The sequence below is a fragment of the Maylandia zebra genome, linkage group LG9 (assembly GCF_041146795.1).
Source record: "Maylandia zebra isolate NMK-2024a linkage group LG9, Mzebra_GT3a, whole genome shotgun sequence".
NCBI lineage: Eukaryota > Metazoa > Chordata > Actinopteri > Cichliformes > Cichlidae > Maylandia > Maylandia zebra.
This window is the reverse complement of record NC_135175.1, coordinates 15587609-15606933: the sequence shown is the minus strand read 5'-3', so window position 1 is coordinate 15606933 and position 19325 is coordinate 15587609. Positions and strand designations below refer to the sequence as shown.

The 19325-nt window shown below is 42.5% G+C and overlaps 1 protein-coding gene across 2 annotated transcripts; it reads left to right on the top strand.

The window, feature by feature from the left end:
- Positions 1 to 184: 184 nt before the first annotated feature.
- rec8b (REC8 meiotic recombination protein b) lies at positions 185 to 19051 on the top strand. Of its 2 annotated transcripts, none has more exons than XM_014414166.3 (18): positions 185 to 369; positions 479 to 547; positions 743 to 885; positions 2009 to 2084; positions 2524 to 2641; positions 4637 to 4703; positions 4811 to 4878; positions 5589 to 5670; positions 6461 to 6518; positions 6697 to 6892; positions 7249 to 7383; positions 8270 to 8345; positions 8705 to 8883; positions 9137 to 9176; positions 9265 to 9340; positions 9437 to 9538; positions 18528 to 18634; positions 18819 to 19051. In XM_014414166.3, the coding sequence occupies exons 1-18, from the start codon at positions 314 to 316 to the stop codon at positions 18908 to 18910; spliced, it is 1740 nt and encodes a 579-aa protein (XP_014269652.2). In that variant the 5' UTR covers positions 185 to 313; the 3' UTR covers positions 18911 to 19051. The 2 variants fall into 2 exon arrangements, with proteins under 2 accessions (XP_014269652.2, XP_076744186.1); XM_076888071.1 differs by having other exon boundaries at positions 9262 to 9340.
- The last annotated feature ends 274 nt before the right edge of the window (positions 19052 to 19325 follow it).

The following is a 19325-nucleotide window of genomic DNA, read 5'->3' as shown; positions in this document are numbered from 1 at the left end:
TTGAACTTAAGAAAGTAGAAGGTTGGTTTGTTATGCTTCAAGGTTGGATTTTATTAATGAAAACATTAAAGGTAAAGTCTAACATAACTACTCATCTTACATTTATTTATGCAGCAATGGATTTATTTTTAGTACTTGAACGCATCATGGGTGTTTACTATCGTGTCCTGAATCTGAAACCGGATTGGTGGAGCATGTTTTGAGGCGGGAAACCGAGACTTAAATTTCGGCAAAGATTGGTGTTTTAATCTAGTTCCTAAACTTGGTCCTCTTTTCTTTAACTTCTTGCATTTTTATTGACAGATAAGACGAAATGTTTTACTACCCCAATGTGCTCCAGCGACATTCTGGATGTTTTTCCACAATTTGGTGAGTCTACATGTTGCTTCAAAGCCATTAGCAAGAAGTCCTGATGGACATTACCTCCCGACTAGCTAACTGTTATGTCTAAATTTTGTAAATGTGTTTTGTTATTCAGGTTAGCAGCCACTAAAGGCATCAGGGTGACCCGCAGAGAGCTTCTGAGAGTCAATGTCAAGCGGACCTGGTATGAATGTGCATGTTTTTGTATAGCAAGCCTGATAAAATTGCTAAAGTAGATTAGCAAAGGTTTAGACTAGTTTAGGTTACTTAGTTCAAACTTAGCACTTCACTACATCTCCATTTGCCAGTAAATTGTGCAGCTAAGTTTTACTGTGCACATTTAGTCAAGATTCATCTGCCTCATTTTGAATGTTTACAGCGGGGAGATTTTGGACTATGTGACGGCACAGGTTCCTCCACCACAACCCAGCCTGCCCAGGCCTCGGTTCTCTCTGTACCTGTCCTCTCAGCTGCAGTACGGAGTGGTTGTAGTCTACCACAGGCAGTGTGGCTTCTTGCTTGGTGAGGAACAAACAGCAAGACAGCAGAAACAAGAGAAACTGAAATCGTGTGATCAGCCATGACATTCCTCTGCTTTCCCTACACACTATGCTGCAAGTTGAGTCACTGCAGTAGTTGTCAAATTTGAAAGTGTATACAAAACACTGAGGAGATGACTAACATGGATTAAAAAATAAATGGGAATCATTTCATGGTAGATTGCTTATATAGGATTAGCAAAAAAAAAGGGAGTTGGTTGGCAAAATGATTTTCAATTGAACCAAAAAACCCCAACAAAAAACACTAACTCAAATAAACCAAAAGCAAAAACAGAGCAGCTTCATTATTTTTCATGATTGATGTTAACTGGGGGAAAAAGCCCAGCTTGTTTACTTTATGCAAGACACATCAGACAGATTGTGTTCGTCACCTTCTCTCTGTGTCATGAAAACTGTTTTGGTGCAAAAACCAAAACAATGCTATCATCCCAGCTCCCCCTGATAAGTGTGATTTAGAAGCCAATATGGAACTAATGAAAGCAACATCATCAAACACAGCGCAACAGTCTCGATTCATCAGGTCTCAAATTGCAGCCTGACGATGATATTGCATCCGACAGATTCGCAATCATGCTGCTGTCATGGTTGATGAAAACGGTGAAACATAATGCAGGATGATCAGCAGGAGGAGATGCCAAGAAAGCAGCCATTGTCTGCAGTGGCATTTAATTTCACCCACCAGTACAATAAAACCTCCAAGTGTGTGGGTATGATGTTTATATGGCATTATTAAGCAGGGCTTAGTGGAGTTTGGTATGGTCATTGTAAAATGGGACACAAACATCCTCCATGCTCATTTTTATTTTTCCAGACATCCATTTTTTTATATGCTTATTCAGTTGAAGGTCCTATGAGGCTGGAGGCAATCCTGGCTTTGGGGGAGAGGTTGGGTACATCCTGGACAGGTTGCCGGTACAGGCAACCTAAATACTCATAGTACCTTTTATCAATGAGGATGTTGAATACACATGTTAGCTTGAAGTGACCTTTAGTACATTTGTCACTGTTAACTTAAATGTGATGCCTCTTCTTGCATCTCTGTTTTTTTTTGTACGAGTCGTGTGCATAATTTTTCTGTTTTCCAGAGGAGGTTCAACAAACCATAGACCGCCTGCTGCGCTGTAAAAGATGTGTGCCTATAGACATGGCTGAATCTGGCAGGTCTGTGTATGCACGCACAGTGTGCTAATCCACAGGGGAAGAAAGTTTTGTCTCTTGCGGCATCTGAAAAAAAATTAGCAGAACTGTCAGGAAGTTTTAGCTGTTTGGGGAAGTGTGAGCTCACAGGCTTGTTGTTGAATATTTATGAGATGACAAACAGATTGTTTGGAGTAATAAACAGTAAAATGGAGAATATGGTGTTTAAATTAGTGGACAAATGGCTCTCCTTCCCTTTAAATAGCTTCATCAATGTTTCATAAGCCACATTATGGAACAGCAGTAATGTTATGCACTTTGCTATTTATTAATCCATTTTGCGCGATATGAAGGAGCTCTAGTCTTATTCCAGTGATATTTTATATTATTAGAAACTGCAAATTCTAAAATGTGTGCAGTGTTTGAATATGTTGAGTAATAACATTGGCGTATCACACTGTAGGAATGCTTTGGATATACCTGACATCCTGTACATGATGGAGGAGGCAGAAGGAGCTCAGGATCCCTTCTTTGGTATCATGGAATCTCACCAGCTACCCAGCCCATACAAATTACCCCAGGTACATACACCCACCATTATACACCAGTATTATATATGCATGCCTCTGTAATATGTCAGGTTTGCTACAGAGGGACTGCAGTCAGTGTTGAAGGTCACGCTCTGTAAGCATGCAGGTGAGAGGCAGCAGTAGCTGCTACTATTACAATAATGATTAGATTTACCATGAATCATAATAATAGAAGCTTGCAGGATTTCACACATGCAGGCGAACTCCTGTTTCCAAAAAAATCTTTTGACTTGTAAAGATCAGTTCAGTGTTGAGCTTCATATGCAAGACTATTTGTGACATTTAGTCCTTATCCTAACACACAGACAAACATCTGATGTCCTGAAATTGTGACTGGCCATATAAATGCAGAACTTACTGTTATTTCACACAGTTTTGTTTGTTTGTTACCACAAATTACACATGCACCATTTACTTGGATTATTGTTTTATGGTAATGTTTACAAATGGGCTTTGATCAGTGTTTTTTGATCAACGGTCATGACAATTAGCATATTAATGATCAAGGAGCTGCCCATTGTTCATTCAGTGGGCTGGTTTCAGTTATTGTGCAAATGTACTGTCTATAAGGTTGGGGAAACCTCCAGTCAGCTGAGACTGAAGAAGTCACTTGGATGAGTGACGAAACTGGGGGGGAAATGCAGTGATTTACAAATCTCATAAAACCACATTTTATTCACAATAGATCACAGAAAACATATCAAATGTTTAAACTAAGAGATTTTATTATTTCGTGAAGGATAACACCTCATTTTGAATTTTTACGGCAGCGACATGTCTCAGAGAAGTTGGCATGGGGCAACAAAAGGCTGGAAAAGCACTGAGTAAGTAAGAGGTACAATAAAGAAACCGCTGGAGGAACATTTTGCAGTTAAGAAGTTACCTAGTGAGCAATGTGACTGGGTATAAAAAATGCATCTTAAAGAGGTTTCTGCAGAACAACTTCAGAAAAAAAACTTTTCACCATATATTTCATCATCTACAGTACATAATCATAATACTCAAAAGATTAAGAGATCCTGGAGAAATCTGTGTGTGCAAGGGTCAAAATTAGTATGGGATGCCCATGAGATGATCTTCAGAGCCTCAGGTCTCACTGCATTAAAACAGGCACGTCTGTGAGCACAATTCACCATGCCCCTCTAAAATGCAGGTTAAAGTTCTTATCGTGACAAGAAGAAGCCCCACATGAACGTGACCCTGCGCTTCTCTTGGCCAAAGCTCATTTAAAATGAAATTATTCTGTTATAGATGCCCTATAGTTCAGATTAAAGAGAAGAGGAATCATCTGGGTTGTTATCAACACTCGGTTCAAAAGCCATCTTTGATGGCATTAGTGCCTATAGTATTGGCACCTTGCACACCTGTAAAGACACCATCAGTGTTGAAGGGTGTAAACAGGTTTTAGAGCAAATGGAAACATTTGGCACATCAGGAGAAATACGACAGAAGACCCCGGACTGTCAGGACTGTATTCCTCTCCAAAAAGTCCAGCAGCTGCTCTCCTCAGCTACCAGATGTTTACAGACTGTTAAAAGATGAGGGGATGATACACAGCGCTAAACGTGGCCCTGTAACAACTTTTTTGAAACATGTTGCTGCCATGAAATGATTTTTTTCCTGAATTGTTGCATTCTCTCATTTTAAACATTTGGTATATTACTATATTACTGCTACTGTGAATAAAATATGGGTTTGTGAGATTTGCAAGTCATTGCATTCTGGTTTTATTTACACCCCGAGTCGTGTGGCAATGGGGTTGTGCACTATATTTCTCCCTGCTTACAATACTTCATAGTGTTGAGTCAGTTAAATCACAGTGAATAACTCCTTGCTGAGTGTGGGTGATGTAAATCTGGCAGACCTGGACTTGAACTTTGTCCTCATAATCTGTAATGAGTAGAATGAGTCAATGTTATATGGATTTAAAGGATTGCTGCACTGCATCATAAGTGTTTGTTACGTGTTTGTGATGTGCGCTTCCAGGCGGGGTTTGTGATTGAAGATGTTGGTTCACAGCACTCCCTGGTGCTCAGTCCCCACACCACACGAGGTGAGATGAAAACTCTGGCATTTTAAAAAGCTGTAGCTGCTCCCCATTTGAATCTCAGCTACTCTCACATCCTTGTGCTCCTAATTCCTCCTGCAATGTTAAACCAGGTTTCAGGTCACCTCCAGCTGCCATCACTCTAACTGAGAAGGAGCACTTCATCATCACCACTGCTGAGGTAAACTCTCTGTCATAGTGCGGGGACAAGAAACACCCCAGTCATCATTTTTAGTTACAGCAGGCGTCCTGGTGAATCACTGAGCCAGGATGTGGACCGTGTGCCCACAACATCTCCAGTTAACATCTTTGTCACAAGCTAGAAGCCTGCTTCCTGTGTGCCTCATGCTTTGTGACGAGGGAGCAGCATCAAAGGCAGAAGATGTAGTACACTGTCACATGCTCTTGTGAGAAAGATGTTTACTGTTAAACAAGGCCAGATATTTATAAGAACTCTTATTTTGAAGTGCTCAAACCAATCCAGTGTGTATAAGATAAAGTGAGGTGAGTGTTGTGAGGAAATGTGGATCAAAATGACAGACAGAGAAAAGAAGGCAGAGGGATGTGTTTCCCTACTGTAAGTCGAGCAGGACCATCACACAGTATTAGCCTCCTCGCTCTGTCACTTAGAGACTGCCGATGGCCCTCATGAACCGCATCAGCTGATGATATCCATTTTGGCTTGTTGAGATCGGGCTTAATTACATCAGCCTGTGTGCACAGTTTGCTCACAGAGACATGCTGCTCACATCCCTGTTGCACTGTCAGTCTCATGAGTTTAGTTTTGCTATGCAGGCAGAAACATGGTAATATCTGTACTCTCAGCTCTGTTGCTGCTGCTGTATTTTTATTTCTGTCTTTCATTCACGCGTCTTACATTTTCTGTGTCAGGATTTCGAGGGAGCTGATCTTCCTGAAGCTACAGCCAGAGAGATTGACTTGTTGATGGACCAAGCTGACCAGTTCCATAAAGGTGTTTCTGTCAGACTCATTGATTGTCCTCTGTGATAAGCACTGTGCACATATAACAGGGTTTTATGTGTTTAGCCTGACATCATGTTTTAGCTTTGCAGAAATTCTTATCAGCTCTGCAACACGTCCCTCTCTTGCACAGGGTATTTTCTCTGCCTAGAGGAAATTTTTGGCACTGTCTTCTAAGAGGTTTTAGGAGTGGCAAAGACAGGTCACCCTCATTTGAAGCTAGCTTCATTAATTCCAAGCCTTGAAGACGTTTTTGTTTATGAAATCCTGAGAAATAACAGGAAAAGGCATCGATTTCTGCCAAAACCGGAACTTATTTACTTTACTGTAAGCATGTGGTCACCTACAACAAGACCCCATTCTGAGTCAGGAGAAAGCCTGTTGTAATGTGACTGCCCCCATCAGCCGGGTCAAATTCTTTGTGCCACGGCTATAATTGGAAAAAGAGCCGCTCTGACCCCATGAGTGCTTTTGCTACCAGAAAGAAAACATTTATTTTCTGGAAACTGGTTGGTTTCATTGGAGAGCAGAGAGGCAGAAACTTTAGATCGCCTCTTCTGCTCTGACAAAAATTATAAAAGACAGGACAACATGTGAGTAGCTTGTATTTAGTTCCAATTTTCTCTGTTAAAACATGAGTGAGAGAGTAGAAAAGGATTTTTTAGGGTCTTATTAGAATAGATTTAAGCCACTTGATTCATTAGTTTGGGTCATTTGGTGAAAACTGTTAGTTTGTATGTGTCTTGTTTCTCTGAGCGTTGTTTACAACACGTGTTAAACAGATGCAGAGGAGCAGACAGAGGAGAGCAGCTGGAAAGGAGCCATGTCTTCTGCTGATCAGTGAGTCCTGGTTAGAAACAAAAGTGACAAACATGGTTTGTGTTTCCACTGGCTGTTACGGCCCGTGCACAGAAAATAGACCGCAGACTTACAGGAATATTTATGTGTGTCTCAAAGGTGTGATAACAGTTTTCGTCTCATGAACATTTTCAGTGTGGTGCTACGTGTGTGTTTCCAGGCTGGAGGAGGAGGTGGTGTTGGGGACAGACCGGGACAGTGTGTGGCTGCTGGACGAGGAGACAGGTCAGCCTATGGCAGTTCCTTTGGCAACCATTGCCCTAGAGATGACCCCTGTACAAGTTGCCATGCCATCTCCACCCTCTGGGGCATCTGGGAGAGAGGGGGACCGAACGACAGAAAGGCCCTGTGATGAGGTGGGATAAGGAGGACTGCTCACTTTTACTGTTTTGTGAGAAAGTAAAAGATTTCCGGTGTGTCTGTGTGGGATGTATCTGAAAGGCTCTGGATTTTGTTGATGGAAAAACAGCTATTAAAGCTATGTTTTATTTTTAGGCTATTGAACGATGATTGTGTAGGAAACACTGTGATGACAGCTTGTTTTTATGACACCCGTAGCCCAGTGACTCACGAGCAGTTTGTTTTGTTTTAGAAACAAATAATAGAAAGCATGTGCGGGTGTGTCAACATGGAGCTGCATATTTTCCAGTATGCGTACTCTGGACTGTTAAGCCATTACACTGTAAACGTATGATTGTTGCTGTGCCACCAGGTGGCTGCTCCTCCTCTAAGGAAGCGCGGTGGAAGACGCAGGCGTCAGCTGGTCTTTGCAGACCCTCAGGTCCAGATATCTGAAAGTGTGATGGAGGAGCAGATCGGGAACCCGAGGGCCGAGACGCTCAGACTGGTAGTTAGAATAAGATGACATCACTGAACTTTTAAAGATTTATCTGAATGAATTCAGTCTAAATATTTCAGATTTTGAATGACAGTTTGCATCACATAACTGCTGGAGTTATGTACACATTTAACAGCTTCTTTTCTTCTCAGACACATGTAGACTTTTTCCATGAGTCTCTACTCGACTTGACTCAATCCATTTTTTAGGGCTTTCCATTAGGCTTTTTGTTACCTCCTGTCGGATTTCAGGTGATCCGAGGCAATCCGAAAATATGTCATCAACAGACTGCATGCCAACAGTTGGCCAGTCATTGGCGTCACGAGAGCTACACAAAAAACAGTGCGGTCCCTGAGTCTGAAAAAGCCATACACTGAGCAGCAGGTAGATGATCATCATCCGCTGTTATTGTGTTTGTGTCACATGCAAATCACATCACGGGACTTTTGTCCGCGTTACTATAACGACCCACACGTAGCAAAGTGGTACTCGATTGTAGTGGAAAACAACCAAAATGGAGTTGAGCTGAGCAGAGTAGGTATTAATGGAAAAGAGGCAATAGACACAAAGACTCCATACTAAAATCCGTCTTCACTGGATGTTCCTGGTTCAGTTGACGGGGATCAGTGGTTGACTGACCGATTTTCAGTCTCTGCTGTTCTGTAATCAAAGTCTTGCCATCAAAGTGTCTATTCACCAGGGTGTCTGTTAATTAAACTCCTGCTCTCCACTTCTATTCCTTCTCTTCCCACTGGAATAGTGCTTATTGATTTCATTGCCTTCCTTCTTTGTTGCTCCCTTCCTGCCATGTTTAAATTCCTGTGATATGCTGAGATTGGTTTCCCTCCCTCGCTGCACCAGAACCTTCACTCTAAAATCTTGTTTTTTCTCTCAGTCAGACGTGTTGCTGGACTTCCTGTCTGTGACCACGCGTGCCACTCCTACTCAGCTCTTCAGCGCCCCCTGTGGATGTAAGTACCAGGAGCTACACAGTTACTGTTGACTGAATACGAACCATTATTTCTAAGCCTTTTATTCTCAAGTAATGAAAGCACAGACGGATTGAGCAGTATAAAATCCCTTAGAGAGAATCCTTGTACATCATGTAAGGAAGCCTAATAAATAAAGAGAAATGCTGCAACTTGTCTGTTCGCCACATAAATGTTGTGCATGTTTCTAATCAGCTTCAGCCTCACTGGGCCTCTGCATGCTAATAGGTGGGACTAATCTCCAACACAGTCATCAGCTATAGTGAAAAAAAACTATAGCTGTAGAGAAAAAAAACAAACTGTCGGCATAGCACCCTGTCTGCCTTTTGCCCTATCTACAGCCCTCCTTCACTCTGACCTCCAGACGCTATGGAAACAGCAGGCCTCACTCGCCGTCCTGCCCAAACAAGAAAAAGAGAAAGGGGAGGAGGAAGAAGAGGAGGAGGGGAGATTGGGGTCAGAGCAAGAGAGAGAGATAATGAGGGCAGAGAGGAAGAGAAGGGACTCATCCATGAAGGAGGTGGGTCTGCGTACATTTAACCATCGACGAGGAGGATTTTGATGTAAAGTAGTGGTAATCTTACCAAACTCCAGTGTAATGCCATCCTGAATTCTGAGAGGGTGTTTGTGGAGCCAGAGTTGTAATAATAAGGCTTATCTGGTATCCAGCTAGCCCGCAGTGGTAGCCTGCCAGCTCAGTGTGTTCAGCTCATTGGTGAAATAAATCAGATTATAAACCTCATTTCTATTTCTTTACTCTCTCTCTTTCTCAGATACCCAGTGATTTAAGACTGCAAAGCACAGAGGGCTCATGTAAGAAGAACTCTCATCTTTGACACAGACTACTTAGATTTTTTTAAGAGCACAAAGCCACTCACTGCGTGTTTGTGTGTGTCAGCAGCTGTGTCAGATATGATGCTGGACATGTCCAAAGAAGATCGATCAGTAAGCGATGCTGTTACTTCCATCAGCAGATGGTAAGTCTCAGATGGATAGAAAGATGGACAGCTCGGTGCATAAGAAACAGATCACTGTGTGTTTGTGTTTATGTGTTTGTGTGTGTGTGTCTGCAGGTCTCTGCAGGAGGAAGTCCAACAACCAATGGAGCCCATAGCAGAAGAAAGGATTGAGATGCCCGAGGCTCAGACTAACGCAGACAGCAGGGACATGCTGAGGTGCTCTAAACATAAGCTAGCAAACACGCACAAACACACTCACACTGACACACAAACATACTTTGTAACTCCAAGAAATGCATGAAAGACATTTGCAGCTGTGTCAAACTCAGTCTCACTGATGCCCACTGTTTGAAATGAGAGTTACATTGTGGACCAGACCTATAGATGTTATTGACGTGCCTGTCTTTACAATCTGGTCCACGTGAATCCTGAACTATATGTTGTCATTATGGCGCCCACACCGCCAACTCCTAACAACCTGCTCATCAGCCTGAGTGTGACAGTTGCTTGTAGCACGAATTTGATTAAACAACATCAGTCCTTTGTGACAAAGTGGCTAGGACAGAATTCATTTGCCATTTGTCACTTGCATATATTGTTATTTTGTGTTCTGTTATCCCATAGTCTATCATAATGCTTTAATGTAAACACAGCACATGTAACCTTAGCTCTACATACTATCCCGGGTCTGTTTGTGGTAGCATTGGTTATATTTATGTCATCAGTGCAAATGTACTTAAAGCTAAATGTCACTTCATCATTAATTGATTTGAATCTTTCATTTGTTTATGTAGTTTGGTTATACTTACCATTGTGTGTTCCTTAGGACAGGTCCTATGTGTAAAGCAGGTATGTGGGAAGAGCCGCCCCAGTACTTCCTGATTTTATAGGATATGATGTCACTGATCATGTCAATTGGGTGTAACCAAATGAAGGGGTGTTTATTTTGTGTAAAATTGTTTATTTCATTTAAAATAACCTCATGAATCAGATTAGGTGAAGAGATTGACTTTTCAAACTGTTTAGTTGGGTGAATGAGTTTGTTAAGTGGAAAAATGATTTTATTCCTGTTTCTTTGTCTAGACCGTGTTATTTAGTCTACCCTGTTTTCCCAATGTAGAGGTTAATGAGATCCAGGTGTGAGTAGGAATTCTATATAAAGCAGGTGAGATTTTGACTCAGGGTTTCTTATGTTTTGTGAGATAATTGTTGAAGGGCGACGCCAGAAAATAAAGAACACTTAAAAGAAACTTGAACGGTCTGCAGATGCTGTCTTCCTATCACCTTCCATGCTGCTTATGTTATGTTACCTCACAAATGGTGGCAGCAGTGGCTCCAGGCCAATAGGTGATAACAATGCAGAAATCAACCAAGTCAAGGAAACCTCAAGGGCCAACAGATTTTCCCCCAGAGGAGGCCCAAGATGATGGCAACCTGCCAGAAGCTACGGGTGAGCACAGCACGGAAGCACAAAGTCTCTCAGAGCTCTCAACTTTATTAAAAGGCCTGATGCAACAGCAGGCTGACCGTGAGGCAAAATGGGAGCAGGACAGACAACGCCAGGATGAACGGTGGCATAGAATGCAACACCAGTTCAGCCAACTGCAGCAGGAGGTCCAGTCGGAGCGCCGGGAGCATCAGATGCTGTGGGAAGGTGCAGTAGCTGATTCCGGAGTGCCTCTGAGTTCCTCAGTGCGGCAAAAGGTGCAGCAACCTGTTCAACAGCGAGGAAACCCCCCTGAATCTTCCGCAGCACCACATTCATCCAATCTGGGCAGAGTAAGCGGTTGGAAAGGCCCGAAGATGCAACCCTATGGTGAGGATGAAGATATTGAACATTATTTAACCACTTTTGAGAGGATTGCAACAGGATGTCAGTGGCCACAAGAAGAATGGGCACTGCATCTGGCTCCACTTCTTAGTGGTAAAGCACGTGCGGCATATGTTGCTATGGACACTGAAGAAACAATGGACTATGATAAGGTAAAAACCGCCGTTCTTGAAAAATTTGAAATAAGTGCTGAGACTTACCGAACCAGATTTCGCAACATGACGGTGAAGGACGATGAGACACCCAAAGAGCTGCGAATCCGCCTTAAAGACCTATATGAAAAGTGGATGCTTCCAAAGGAGAAGACAAAGGACCAAATAGGAGATGTTATAGTGATGGAACAGTTTCTCAGAGTTCTTAACCCAGAGCTGAGGACCTGGGTGAAAGAGCGCAACCCCACCACTTCAAAAGAAGCTGCAGAGATGGCAGAGGCTTTTCTTGCAGCCCGACGCCCACAAAAAGGGTACATGGTAGGAAAACCCAGTTCAGCCAATGTTTTTGTGGGTAGGTCAGGGGGTGGGAATGGGTACAAAGCTAAGAGCCCTAAACAAAGTTCCCCAATCACTAGCAGTAGCCGCGCTAGAGAAGTAAAGCAGAAAGGCCCGTTGGTGTGTCATGCCTGTGGTCAAGCAGGTCACTTTAAGGCAGATTGCCCAGGTCAGCAAGTCAGTAAGACTTACATGTGTCTTTCACCACAGTGTTTTGACTTGCTAGAGGAAGAAACAGAGTCTCTAGTACCCTCCAGTGATCAGGAGCACACCATCTGTGTTTTCATTGAGGGAAAACCGTGTGTTGCCCTCTTGGATTCAGGCAGTAGCCGCACACTTGTCAGGCAAGATTGCCTCCCTAGCGACACCACATTTTGTGGTAAAGTTAAAGTCTGGTGTGTTCATGGTGATAATGTTGATTATCCTATTGCCAATGTTTGCCTTCAAGTTAATGAAAAGGAGTACGTACTTACAGTTGGAGTAATGGATAAACTTCCCTACCAGATTGTGTTGGGCCGGGACATGCCAATTCTTGGGGAGTTATTAGCAAAGACAGAGAAGGACAGAGAAGAGAAGAATCTGCATGTTGCATGTGAAGGTCTGCTAGTAGTCACTAGGTCTGGTAATAAAGCTTCTCAGTCAGAGCCAGGTTTGAGTGAGTTGCCCTATGCAGACAGTGAAATTCCAGATATTGACAGACCAAGTAGGCCGCATATAAAGAAAAGTAAAATGCAGAGAAGACAGGAAAAAGTGAGGGGGACAGAAATTGCTGAGTCACTTCCTGAACCAGAGATCGATGAGCTCCTGGTTGTCCCGAGCAATATTGTCCAACTCCAAAGGGAGGACCCCTCTTTAGCACCTCTGTTTGCTAAGAGCACCCAAGAATCAACACAGATTACAGACAGAGTACGGGAAGTATTCATTGTTAAGAATGAACGACTATATCGTCGTAGCAAAGTTGGTGACCAGTTGGTTGTTCCCAAAAGCTTAAGACCTGTAGTCTTGCAGTTGGCTCATTCAGTTCCTTGGGCAGGCCACTTAGGACATCTTAAAACCTTTTCCAGAATGGTAACTCGTTTTTTTTGGCCACAGCAATTTTCAGACACTGCCCAGTTTTGCAAATCATGTCCACAGTGTCAGTTGACAGCCCCAAGTAGGAAAGGAGACAGAGCCCCACTCATTCCTATGCCTGTAATAGACGTCCCCTTTTCTCGTGTTGCCATGGATATTGTCGGCCCATTGGAGAGAAGTGGTTCAGGGCATAGGTACATTCTAGTGATTTGTGACTATGCAACAAGGTATCCTGAAGCTTTCCCATTGAGAAGGGTCAAAGCCCGCCAAATAGCTAATTGTCTGATACAGATGTTTTCAAGGGTGGGTATTCCCAAAGAAATCTTGACAGACCAAGGCTCAAACTTCACTTCCAACCTGTTGAAAGAAGTCTACAAACTTCTGGGAATTACCGGAATCAAAACGAGCCCTTATCATCCACAAACTGATGGACTTGTTGAGAGGTTTAATAAAACCCTGAAATCAATGCTGAGGAGGTTCGTAAGAGAATCGGGAAAAGACTGGGACCAATGGCTTCCATTTTTGCTTTTCGCCTATAGAGAGGTACCACAAGCATCAACTGGATTTTCTCCGTTTCAGCTCTTGTACGGCCATAATGTCAGAGGTCCACTGGATGTACTTCGGGAAGCTTGGGAGGAAGCTAGCCCTGAAAAACAGTGCTCTTCCCTCTCTTATGTGTTGAAAATGAGGGACAAGCTTGAACAGTTTCAGGAACTGGCTCATTGTCACCTAGTAAGTGCCCAGCGACGTCAAAAACAGAACTATGATAAGACAGCTCGCAGGAGGACCTTTAAAGAAGGACAAAAAGTGTTGCTCCTTTTGCCAACTACTGAAAGCAGTCTCTTAGCCAAATGGCAGGGGCCATTTGTGATAAACAGGAAAGCAGGTCCTGTCACTTATGAGCTCAACATGCCGAATCGTCGGAAAAAGCAACAGGTGTTTCATGTCAACATGTTGAGGGAGTGGATTGAGAAGCCAGAGCAATCACTTCAGTTGTGGGCTCGTGTTGTACTGCAGGAAGAAGAGCCTCAAGAGCAATTCTTTCCCACCAGTACTGAAGAAAAGCTATTTCCGGATTTGAGCCATCTATCACCAGAACAGCAGGAGGAGCTCGCGGCCATAATGCCACAGGAGCTTTTCAGCACAAAGCCAGGCTACACCCATCTCATTCAGCATGACATACACCTGCGTTGTTCGAATCAACCACCCATCAGGGATACCACCTCCAGAGTTCCAGCAAAGCTAATGCCAGCATTGAAACAGGAGGTGGAAGAAATGCTTGCAACAGGGATTATAGAGCCATCTAGAGGTGAGTGGTGTAGCCCTGTGGTACTCGTCCCCAAGAAAAATGATGCAAGACAGAGATTTTGTGTTGACTTCTCAAAACTTAATGCTGTCTCTGCTTTTGATGCATATCCTATGCCAAGAGTGGATGAATTGATTGAGCGCTTGGGTAATGCCAAGTACCTCACAACACTCGACCTTTGTAAAGGTTATTGGCAAGTCCCCCTAACAGAGTCCTCAAGGGATTTAACTACATTCAGGGTTCCCAGCGGACTTTATCGTTTCAGAACTATGCCTTTCGGACTACATGGAGCTCCAGCCACGTTCCAGAGGCTGGTGGACTTGGTTCTGAAAGGAGCTGATGGCTATGCAGCAGCGTATATTGACGACATTGTGGTGTTCAGCGAGACATGGGAGGACCATGTGAAACATCTGGCTGATGTCCTGCAACGCATCAGAACAGCTGGACTAGTCATCAACCCTGGGAAATGCCACATTGCACAGACCGAGGTGGAGTACCTGGGATACGTCATTGGGGGTGGGGTCATCCGCCCTCAGGTGAGTAAGGTCGAGAACCTTGCCTCTTGTCCTCCTCCGACTACAAAGAAAAAGTTGAGATCCTTCCTGGGTTTAGCTGGCTGGTATCGTCGTTTCATCCCTAATTTCTCTACCAGATCAGCTATTCTTAGTGATTTAACTCGTAAATCATGCCCCAACAAAATTAAATGGACTCCAGAGTGTGAGGCTGCATTCATGGATTTGAAAAACTGTTTGTGTAATGAGCCTGTGTTGCAGTGTCCAGACTTTACGTGCCCGTTTATTGTACAGACTGATGCTTCAGGAGTTGGGCTGGGAGCTGTGTTGCTGCAAGGTGATGGAGAGGACCAAAGACCTGTGCAGTACATAAGCCGTAAGCTCTTCCCCAGAGAAATGAAGTATTCCACAATTGAAAAAGAAGCTTTGGCAATAAAATGGGCTTTGGACACTCTGAGATACTATCTACTGGGAGGTGAATTTGTGCTGGAAACCGATCATCGAGCTTTACAGTGGATGAGCAGAATGAGAGACACCAACGCAAGAATCACGAGGTGGTATCTTTCACTGCAGCCATATTGTTTTAAGATTCGGTATAGAGCGGGGAAAAAGAATGTTGTGGCAGACTTTCTTTCCCGTTCCTATGAAGAGTAACGGACTTAAGGGGGGGGGAATGTGACAAAGTGGCTAGGACAGAATTCATTTGCCATTTGTCACTTGCATATATTGTTATTTTGTGTTCTGTTATCCCATAGTCTATCATAATGCTTTAATGTAAACACAGCACATGTAACCTTAGCTCTACATACTATCCCGGGTCTGTTTGTGGTAGCATTGGTTATATTTATGTCATCAGTGCAAATGTACTTAAAGCTAAATGTCACTTCATCATTAATTGATTTGAATCTTTCATTTGTTTATGTAGTTTGGTTATACTTACCATTGTGTGTTCCTTAGGACAGGTCCTATGTGTAAAGCAGGTATGTGGGAAGAGCCGCCCCAGTACTTCCTGATTTTATAGGATATGATGTCACTGATCATGTCAATTGGGTGTAACCAAATGAAGGGGTGTTTATTTTGTGTAAAATTGTTTATTTCATTTAAAATAACCTCATGAATCAGATTAGGTGAAGAGATTGACTTTTCAAACTGTTTAGTTGGGTGAATGAGTTTGTTAAGTGGAAAAATGATTTTATTCCTGTTTCTTTGTCTAGACCGTGTTATTTAGTCTACCCTGTTTTCCCAATGTAGAGGTTAATGAGATCCAGGTGTGAGTAGGAATTCTATATAAAGCAGGTGAGATTTTGACTCAGGGTTTCTTATGTTTTGTGAGATAATTGTTGAAGGGCGACGCCAGAAAATAAAGAACACTTAAAAGAAACTTGAACGGTCTGCAGATGCTGTCTTCCTATCACCTTCCATGCTGCTTATGTTATGTTACCTCACATCCTTATGTAAAAGCAAAGTGGGAACAAAGTGCTTATTTGTAAGTCTTAACATGTTAGTGGCTGTGTGGGAAATATAAGGGGAAAAACGCCTCTGATCAGGTGGTTTGCATATATAGCACAAGCCAGGCAGCTCATATGAAAGTGGGCGCACAAGGAAAGGTTTTGAATTGTAAATTAAGTTTGCAGTTTATCTGGAAGTCCTCATCTAAATGGTCTACCTGACACTGCTTGCCTCTTATCAGCTCCGAGGGTTTCTTTCTCGTATATTCAGTATATCAATAGAAATGATATTCCCTGAAAACAGAGATCGTCTCTTGCTGATTACATGCGCAGGCCTCTCTGTACTCTTTATAAAACAGCAAACATCTTTTGAAATTGTCCACCTCTGCTTGCTTTGTCCCACTCTGTGTCGGGCTGCTTTTATGCTCGCCGTGACGCTTGTGTGCCGGGTGTTGTGGGATAATTTTTACATCTCATCCTGTGTCGTGAGACATGATCTTTGTGACACATCGGCCGGTCGCGCAAGACCCGAGTGTACGATCGTGCCCGTTTTTATGATTATTTTAATAATAGTTCTGCACAGTAGCTCAGAGACGCACAAACACACAGGGGGAGATGTTGCAACTGTTTAGAAGAATAACGCAGTGGCTTCTTGCACCTTAACAGTGGGGAATAAAGACGAGCGAAGCGACCACTGCAGAGGGTGTAGTGGCACCTTTAGCTCATCAGCTTTAAGGTGTCATGGAGGTGTGCCCACACAGCCCCGACTGCAGGAGTTTGACACGTGTTGCAACATAGGTAAACATGTAAGAGTCACTGTGATAATACAGGATGCTGAAGGATCTTTCTTTACTTTTTAATCCTTTCTGGCTCCTGAGTGCAGGCTCTTTGTTAATGCTGCCCAGCCTCCACATGCGCGTTAGTGCTCTAATATCCACTCGTGTTGAGATCTGAAGAGTCCACACTCTGCTCTGTTGCCAGAATCGCCCCAAGGTGATTAGTTTTTGTGGCACGACATGCTACTCTGCTCTTTGTATTTGAAGGTAGGCTGTGGCAGACTTTTAAAGGTGAACCATTAATGGCTACAGTTTGAAAACTAGGACAACTAGTCTATTTATTCAGAGTTTCAGCTGTGTTGGTTGAATTGCATGAAGAGAAACACAGTGACTTTCCTTTCCTAACACAGGCCAAAACAACGCTTAACAACACTCGTAATCTTTATCCAGTGTGTGCCAACAAACAGCATCTGAGACATTTTCACATCCTTGCTTATGTGACAGTGTTGGGGTCACTCGTCTTTTGATGCACACTTGTCTTCAGTGTTTTCAGGGATGTTACACTGAGCTGTCATCTACACACTGGGAGTCTCCCTGTTGGTTTGATCTGGTTTAAAACTCTAATTTTTATTCAGTTCATGCGTCAGACAGTGAAACTGTTGATCACAGTGCATCTATAATTATATTCATGTCCGGTAACATGTATAATTGCATATACACTTTTTGCCTCCAGCATAACAGGTTGACCTGCTTTCTAAGTTGTTGGACATTTGCTTTGAAATTCTAAACCGAAAGGAAGCAGCAGACCTGAGGGATGAGTCTGACACGTATCCCTGACTGATTTTGTTTAAATGTCAAATACTGTGAAAAAGTATTTGCTCCCTTCATGATTTCAGTTTTTGTAAATTTTCACATTTCAGATTTTAATATCTGACAAAAACAACCCAAGTAAATACAAAATGCAGTTTGGTGAAATTATGATTTTATTTATTAAATGAATAACTATCCAAAACTACATATCCCTTGTGTAAAAATGAAATAACCGCCTAAGCTTAACAACTGGCTGCACCACCCTTGGCAGCAAGAACTACAATCAGACATGATTGATAACTGATAGTGAGTCATTCACATCACTGTCGAGGAATTTTGGCCCACTCTTCTTTTCAGAATTGTTTTATTGGAGTGTTTTCCCAAAAGTCTCTGGGAACATCAAGATGCTTTTTAACAGATGTGAGTTGAGCCTTTGTGTTCTGTTTGCTCAGCAGTGGTTTTCTCCTTGGGTGCCATTTTTGCCCAGTCTCTTTCTTGTCATTGAATCATGAACTCTGACCTCAACAGAGACAAATGAGGCCTTGTCACTTTTGCGACCTCCTGGATGAATCATTGCTGTGCTCTCGAAGTAATTTTTGTAGACTGGCCACTCGTGGGATGATTCACTACTGGTACAGTTTTTCTCCATGTGTGGATAATGGCTCTCACTTTGGATCACTGGAGTTCCCAGACTTTAGAACTGGCTTTGTAACCTTTTCCAGACTGACTGATGCCAGTGACTTTTTTTCTTAGCTCTTTCTTTAGATTGTGGCATGATGTGCTTTTAGCCTACTTTACCTTGTTAGACGTGTTGGTTTAAGGGATTTCTCACATTTTTACACAGAACATGGATGGTTTGGGTAACTTGGTTTCTTAATAAATGAAATCATTGTTTAAAAAAAACGTAATCTGTACTTCCTCGAGATATTTAAAAACAAAACAAAACATACGTTTCTTTTCCAGCTGGATCACCTTCAGCCTGCAGAGGTTTGGTGAAGTCATCTTTGACTCTCTGCTGCCCCCTGAGGCCAATCGCTCCACTGCAACTGACACATTCTACAAACTGCTGGGTATGGGAAAGACAGAAATGGATTTTATTGATTTTTAGAGCTTTGAAGAATGAGGTGGATTGATGTGTCATTAAAGCTGACCTTTCACAAACTTCCCTGCATTGTACAGTAACAAAGGCTGTCACAGAGTGCGGTCTCTGTAACATGTTTAATGGCCCTATTCTGTGACGCTTCCTTCCAACAGAGCTCCTGTCTGCTGGACAGGTGACCGTACATCAGGCTGAGCCCTACAGCAGCATCACCATAAGCTCTGCTAAGCTGACAATGGCTGCCTGAACACACCTACAGCATCCAGCTAAAACCTAGTAGAGATTCAGCTCATCTGAACACATTGTTAAATCCAGTTTTTAATCAATAGCATATGAAGATTATTAAATGAATTACTTTTAATTAAACATGACCCTTTTTAAAAAAAAACAAACAAACAAAAAACCATCAGCGTTTCATGTTTTTATGCTTGGAAATTCAGTATTTTTAAGGATATTTTTAAAAATGTTATCCTACTCATGTGGTTCAGATTTATTGCTTGTATGGTTATATTTTCAGGTGTTTAAACAGAGTGTTGCAGTTTGGACTGAGTGTTGTTTTATATTGTTATTTTCTCTGTTAAAAATATTAAAGGATAAAAATTAACTCCACTTTTATACAGTTTGTATTTGCTGTGTTAAATTTTAGCTCTTTAAAGACTAAA

Bases quoted from the DNA above. Each gene is read 5' to 3' on its own strand.
- rec8b (XM_076888071.1), top strand. From the start codon at position 314: ATGTTTTACTACCCCAATGTGCTCCAGCGACATTCTGGATGTTTTTCC. The intron at 370-478 runs GTGAGTCTACAT...TTTGTTATTCAG, and splicing joins GGATGTTTTTCCACAATTTG to GTTAGCAGCCACTAAAGGCA. The intron at 7,384-8,269 runs GTAGTTAGAATA...TTTTTCTCTCAG, and splicing joins GGGCCGAGACGCTCAGACTG to TCAGACGTGTTGCTGGACTT.